At 40.0% G+C, this 7,383-nt stretch overlaps 1 protein-coding gene across 1 annotated transcript in view; it reads right to left on the bottom strand.

The window, feature by feature from the left end:
* LOC107585864 (neurogenic locus notch homolog protein 2-like) overlaps positions 1-7,383 on the bottom strand; it is a 59,885-nt gene that overhangs the window by 5,408 nt on the left and 47,094 nt on the right. Inside the window, exons 18-28 of the mRNA XM_016273031.1 lie at positions 6,778-7,006; positions 6,484-6,685; positions 6,063-6,216; positions 5,759-5,943; positions 3,495-3,627; positions 3,162-3,404; positions 2,942-3,054; positions 1,606-2,123; positions 1,046-1,396; positions 807-949; positions 503-707 (exon numbers count right to left, since the gene is read on the bottom strand). Coding sequence (XP_016128517.1) covers positions 503-707; positions 807-949; positions 1,046-1,396; positions 1,606-2,123; positions 2,942-3,054; positions 3,162-3,404; positions 3,495-3,627; positions 5,759-5,943; positions 6,063-6,216; positions 6,484-6,685; positions 6,778-7,006 — 2,476 coding nt within the window. The remainder of the gene's footprint in view (positions 1-502; positions 708-806; positions 950-1,045; positions 1,397-1,605; positions 2,124-2,941; positions 3,055-3,161; positions 3,405-3,494; positions 3,628-5,758; positions 5,944-6,062; positions 6,217-6,483; positions 6,686-6,777; positions 7,007-7,383) is intronic.

The raw sequence follows: 7,383 nt of genomic DNA, 5'->3' as shown, positions 1-7,383 counted from the left end.
ACAAAGAAGACCTAAGACATTTGAGCAACTAGAAGCCTGTATTAGACAAGAATGGGACAACATTCCTATTCTTAAACTTGAGCAACTTGTCTCCTCAGTCCCCAGATGTTTGCAGACTGTTATAAAAAGAAGAGGGGATGCCACACAGTGGTAAACATGGCCTTGTCCCAACTTTTTTGAGATGTGTTGATGCCATGAAATTTAAAATCAACTTATTTTTCCCTTAAAATGATACATTTTCTCAGTTTAAACATTTGATATGTCATCTATGTTGTATTCTGAATAAAATATTGAAATTTGAAACTTCCACATCATTGCATTCTGTTTTTATTCACAATTTGTACAGTGTCCCAACTTTTTTGGAATCGGGTTTGTACATATATACAATATCAGTTGAAAGCACACTGTCACATTATTCCTACTTATTAATCAGGAACTTCCCATGGCAACATGAAGGTAGCAAATATCTTGAGATCATTGTGGAGTTCAGGCGCACACTTACTTCATGCCAAAATCATCCTGTCCCACTGGCTCCCTCCGCTTGCTGTCTTTCTTTGCCAGAAAGCCATCAGGAAGCCATAAAGTCCCATGCTTGCGTTTACGCTTGGCCACCAACACACCCAGCAACAAAATCAGCATGATGATAGCTGCAGCCACAGCAACCAGGTACAGGAGAGGAGGCATGGGGTGTACTGAATCTTTATCGCCTGAGGTGGAAGAGGATGGTTAAAGTTTATAAAGAGAGAACAACACAGTGAAAACCACAATTCCTTTTTGCTAGGACCCTGTTTTACTAGTTCACTTACTGTCCACAGAGTAGATGGGGTACGGCAGCTCTGATTTCAGGAACTCGGCAGCTATGAAGGCTGCAGCCTGGTCTGCACTGGAGATGCATTCGTCCGAGTGCTGAGAACACTGTCGATTGTCAATCTCCAGGTGAACCTTTGATCTAAACCAAGGAGACATCCAAAACCATGTTAATTTATACAAGCACAACAACATGAAGGTAAACAACAAAATGTTCATTTCTGGGTGAGGAACATACCCAATAACCTCCCTCTCCAGCTCTCGTTTTCCACGTTGCTTCATAGTGGCAATATTGTTTTGAATTTCGTCTTCCTCATTTCCATAGTATGGGTACACCATAGGTCTCTTATGCTCATCCAGCTTAAGTCTCAGGTTGGTGTGCAGCAGTGTCCCCAAAGAGCGCAGGAAACCCTTAAGGTCACCCAAAAGCTCCTCGGGTTGCAGCAGCACCACGATCACCAGTGTACCATCAGCCAGCTTGGGAGGAGTATCTGTGGCACAGTCCAGACCATCCCAGCCACATGCTTCTGTGTTGCAGCCCTGGTTACAATGACCATTGGCGTAATGATCTGCACAGTATCTGTCATATCTAAGGAGAAATTAGGTTAATAAATATGTATTATTATATACAAAATGGAAATATTATGTAAATATATATATTTGGGGCCTGTAAGATTTAGTCTGTTCACCAAAAAACAGTAACATCTACATCTAAATGTTTTCAAGCATTATCTTTGCAAGTTTCTCAAAGAAGAGCAGTAATCCTCTAGAGTGAGAGAGATACACTGGGACACATACTTGCAAGTGCTCGGGCCCGTCGAAGACCCTTTCTGGCATTCAAAGCTGTCAAAGAGGCAGCCTGCATTGTCGCACTCTGGGTCACAGCGGCCATTATGGAATAACTCCCAGCAGGGTACGGAGGCTGTGCAGTTCTTCCAGGGCTTGTCCCAGTGCAGCGTGCAGTCGCCTCCATCCCACTCACATTCTGGGGTCCTACACTGTGGGTCACACACTTTGTCTCCTGCCCGCTGTTCGCACTCCAAATATGGGCAAGAAGGTTTATACGTTTGACAAGTCGGCCCACTGAAGCCGGGTGGACACTGGCAGCTGAACTTGTTAGAATCATCTGGCATACATCTGCCACCGTTTTGACACATGCAGCGGTTTGTGATGCTCTCGCAGTGCGGTCCGGTAAAACCCTTTGGGCAGCGGCACTGCGGGCGACCGTTTATCTCCACGCACTGTCCACCATTTGGACAGTGCAAACTGGCACAGGAGAAGATCTCAAAATCCCCACAGTTGAAGCCAGTGTAACCCTGAAAGAGCCACACAGAGGCTGTTAGACCCCAAAAATAAAGCAAACCATGGTGCTACCTTACAACGAAATGACTGGGGGCTAGTAAAAGAGCAGCAGTGAGTGAAAGAAGAGTAAAAGACGAGTTAAGAGGGAATCAGACTTTCATTTCATACCTGATTTATGCAGCTTCAGTCTTTAGTGCAAGCATGAGAATAAGGAGAGAAACAAGCAGCCTTGAGAAAAGGAAACATTTTCACTCAAAGCAAAGCTAATGCAGCCATTAAAGGTTGTAAAAGAAATGTCGGAAAGCACAGCAAGAGACATATTAGTCATTAAAATACCCTCCTCCTCTCGGAGAGCAGTTAGTGAATATTGAATAAAGGCTTTATGTATTTTCCAAAATAGGGAATGCTACACAGTACAGCAAAAATTGTATTGCTTGCACATGCACACATACATACTAGCATTCAAAAGTTTAGGGGTCAGTAAGATTTTATTTAAAAAATAAATGCTGTTTTTTGTTTTCTATTCATCAAAGAATCCTTCAAATTAAGCAGCATAACTGTTTTCAACAGTGATAATAAGAAATGTTTCTTGAACATCAAATCAGCATATTAGAATGATTTCTGAAGGATATTGTGACAATGAAAATTGCTGAAAATTCTGCTTTGCATTCACAAGAATAAATTACATTAAAAAAATATTAAAATAACTTTGCTTAATGTTAATTTGACTGGTTTTACTGTATGTTTGATCGAATAAGAGACTTAAAAAGCTTTAAAAAACCCAAACTTTTGAATGGTTGTAAACACACATATAACTACTAACTGCACTTACAGGTTGGCAGGTACAGGTGTATCCATGTAATGAACTCGTGTTCATGGCACATCTGCCGTTGTTGTGGCATGGCTTGGACTGGCACAGATCCACCATTAACTCACAATGTTGCCCTACAGGGGGACGGAGAGCACAGAAGTGCGTAAGAAAGAAAATAGTTCATTTGAACCACTTTAAAATAGCTAGTATGATAATCTCTGATTCTAAAATAAGACCTTACCAGTATAACCGAGACGACAGCGGCACTGATAGTTATTGGTGAGCGGCACACAGTCAATGGTGCCAGATGGATGGCAAGGTCCAGAAAGACACTCGTTCACATCTCCCTCACAATGCTCTCCAGTGAAACCAGGAGGGCAGGAGCAAGTGTACCGCCCCACACCATCCACACACTGGCCGCCATTCTTACAGCGTGCGCCGAACTCTGGGGCACATTCATTCACGTCCACCTCACACTGCAAACCTGCACAACAGAGAAGACGTGGTAAAGGGACATTTACACATCAGTGTAACATCTGAACATTAAACATACTGCATTAAGAATCAGTAATACCTTTGGTGCCAGGAGGACATGCACAGGAGAAGCGGTTGATCAAATCAATACAGGTACCTCCATTGCGACAGGGATTCGACTGGCACTCATCAACATCATATTCACAGTTCACGCCCTGAAAACCTGCTTTACACTAATAGAGAAAGTGAAGAGGTAGATAATAAAAGATAAATAGATTTCTCTATTGTATATTATTTCTATATATACTACTGTTTAAAAGTTTAATGTAATTTATTCCTGTGATGCACAGCTCAATTTCTCATCATCCATTACATCATCCAAGTCTTCAGTGTCACATGATCCTTCAGAAATCATTCTAATATGGTGATTTGGTGCTCAAGAAACATTTCTTATTTATAATGTTATTAATGTTGAAAACAGTTGTGCTGCTTAATATTTTTGTGGAAACCGTGATAGATTTTTTTCCCCAAGATTCTTTGAATAGACATTTAAAAGAAATTGTAACATAAAAGATACATGTCTTTATAATGTCACTGTATTTACTAGTGCTGTATTCGATACAACGATACGACGATGTATCGTCACAGAGATTTGACGATACCGATACAGCTGGCCCTGTATCGATATTGTGGTTTACACTAATAGAGAAAGTGAAGAGGTAGATAATAAAAGATAAATAGATTTCTCTATTGTATATTATTTCTATATATACTACTGTTTAAAAGTTTAATGTAATTTATTCCTGTGATGCACAGCTCAATTTCTCATCATCCATTACATCATCCAAGTCTTCAGTGTCACATGATCCTTCAGAAATCATTCTAATATGGTGATTTGGTGCTCAAGAAACATTTCTTATTTATAATGTTATTAATGTTGAAAACAGTTGTGCTGCTTAATATTTTTGTGGAAACCGTGATAGATTTTTTTCCCCAAGATTCTTTGAATAGACATTTAAAAGAAATTGTAACATAAAAGATACATGTCTTTATAATGTCACTGTATTTACTAGTGCTGTATTCGATACAACGATACGACGATGTATCGTCACAGAGATTTGACGATACCGATACAGCTGGCCCTGTATCGATATTGTGGCACGTGTGCAGCAGTGGACCGCGCTTAATTTAAATACAAGAACAATGTTTAAAATTGAGTAGAAAAGTGTGCGGTTTCTAAAAAATAATGAATAGAGCATAATATATAGGCTACAACAAGGTTTAATCTGGCCGCAGAGGAACACAACTGCGTTGCCAGATATAAAGAGACGTAAACCCCCGAAACAGAGCTTCCCACTTGCGCAATACGGAAATATCTGCAAAGTGTGCTACTTATTTGTCAACCTGGCAACCATGTGCAAGCGCTCTCTCTCTACTGTGCTTGCTTTCTGATGACACCGGTAAGATTACAGTTTAGCGATCTCCACTTCAATATTCTATTCTCAGAAAAGTGTAATTCATCAAGTGTTAATTTATGAGAGAGAGAGAGAGAGAGAGAGAGGCTGTGTATGTAAGAATTACCACCGTTTAGCCTCGTTTCTCTATTAACAGAGGCTTTAATTCCTTTAGAAACAATGATGTTACCATCTCCTTGTTGAGAAAGATAATGTAGCTCTTGAGTGATTAAGCTATTTAGTTGATAAAATTGTGGGGCAGCGCTAAAAAGTTTGTTCCTGAATGTCTGAGTGCGGCCGCAACGTGATCTGCGTGAGTGACTGAGCATGTGTGTGCGTTAGATACAGTGAAGACAGCGCATTAGTTTAGAACTCTTCTCATTTTTATTTTTTAAACGTAGAGAGTATGTTAATTTGTGCAATGATAACCTACCAGCAATGTAAATAAGATGTTTTAATATATTAGAATGAGTAGCCTACATTACAATATAAATTTATTAGAAAAGAGTACATTATTATTTATGGGCTTAAAAACAAGATTCAAACAATCAGAATATTGTACCTCGTGAGGAGTGCCCAATGTAAACATGAAACATATGCCATTACCTATATTGTACTGTAGTACAGTTATGGAGGCCCTTCATAATGCAGAGGTCACCTGCCTGCTCTGACAATAGTTAGAAATGGCACTATAGTATGCAGTGTTTAATAACTGTTAACAGCTGTTTTACTCAATTCTGCTGAGGTGAAATTCAGTGCAGTCCTGTATCGTGATACATATCGTATCGTGGCCAGTCTGTATCATGATACGCATCCTATCGTGACTTTGCTGGTGATACACAGCCCTAGTATTTACCCCAAACTTTTGAACAGTAGTGTATATCAATGTTAGTAAGTCAGATTGGTTTACCTTGCAGTCATATCCACTCTGGTAGTCCAGACAGGTCCCTCCATTTCTACAGGGGTTGGAAATACATTCATTCACCGCGTCCTCACAGTAATTGCCCATATAACCTCTCTGACACATACACTGGTGTGTGTTGTCTTTGTCGATACACCGCCCTGCGTGCTTACACACCATGTCCACCGCCACACCTGGAGCAAATCAGAAGTTACATTAAGAATTCAACCAAACCTACAGCTGAATCTCCATTACATTTTGCTGCATTTCAAAACAGTTACAGTGAAATTAGTCACTCTGTCTAATCTCTCACCCTTGTTTTTGGCAACAGTCTGACAGGACATATTCGGGATGTCACAGTACAAGCCTGTCCAGCCATGCTGACAGTTGCATCTCCAATCCATCTCCTTCTGGATGCATGTGCCTCCATTCAGACACTTTATATGACTGCACACGTTCACCATTGACTGCAGAATGAAACAGCCAGAGAAATGAACTAAACTTTAATCTCTGAACATTCACCTACTGACAACCAAATTTCAACACAGGACAAGAATCATTTTATTATTCCAACTGAGTGTCTAGTATGTATTTACTGAGATGAAGAATATTTCATGTTTTAATGGCAGTTAATTAGCAGACAGTCCAAAATGTAGACTTAAATCAACATCTAGTCATTGAGCAACATCAGACCGTGTGGGTTTGCAATCTAAAACTGAATGGACAGTTTTTACCTCGCAGGTTTTTCCATTATACATCAGTGGGCAGGTGCAATGGAAAGTCCCCAGGCCGTCTATGCAGATGCCACCATTTTTACAGGGATGAGAGTCACACTCATTCAGTTCATACTGGCAGAACTGACCCGAAAAGCCATGCCGACAGCGGCAGGTGAAACGGTTAATTCCATCCACACACGTTCCATTGTTGAGACAAGAGCTATGGAGTAAAAGAGAGAGAGAAAATGAATACGCATATATATGATACAATAAAATAAAAGAATACCTGGATCATTTATATGGAAATCGTACGTCTCAGTGCAATCTGGGATATCACGTTCACAGTTGATGCCGTCATAGCCAGGTGGGCACTGGCATGTGTAGCTGTTCACGTAATCAGTGCAGCGACCTCCATTCCAGCAGGGATTGCTAGCGCACTCGTCCACTTCCTCCTCACAGCGCTTACCATAGAAACCAGCTCTGCACTCGCACAAGAACCGGCCCACTTTATCAACACATGTACCCCCATTACGACATGGATCTGGAGAAGAGAGCAAAAATTCAAATTATTGGGTTTTTCAAGTTGGGGTCCAAAAACCCTAGTAGGCCACAAATGAGTTGACATGAAAAAGATTTTACAAAATTAATTTTTAGGGCTGTCAAAGGTTAATATGTTGAGCAAAGTATTTTGTAAATTTGCTTATATGTTTGATATAAAATTATATATATATATATATATATATATTTATATAAATTATATGTATATACATGTATATAGATATATTCCTTGTGACGTTAAACTTATTTTTTTTGGTAATTTAGTTGATCTCTGACCACTAGGCTACACTACTCTCCTTCAAACAGAACATGTCAACACAAGGATGCATTTACTGTCTGTCACTCATCCACAACATGTGA

The sequence above is a fragment of the Sinocyclocheilus grahami genome, unplaced genomic scaffold, assembly GCF_001515645.1.
Source record: "Sinocyclocheilus grahami isolate Dianchi unplaced genomic scaffold, SAMN03320097.WGS_v1.1 scaffold75.1, whole genome shotgun sequence".
Taxonomy (NCBI): domain Eukaryota; kingdom Metazoa; phylum Chordata; class Actinopteri; order Cypriniformes; family Cyprinidae; genus Sinocyclocheilus; species Sinocyclocheilus grahami.
Note: the sequence above shows the minus strand (reverse complement) of the source record. Positions and strands in the feature narration are given on the sequence as shown.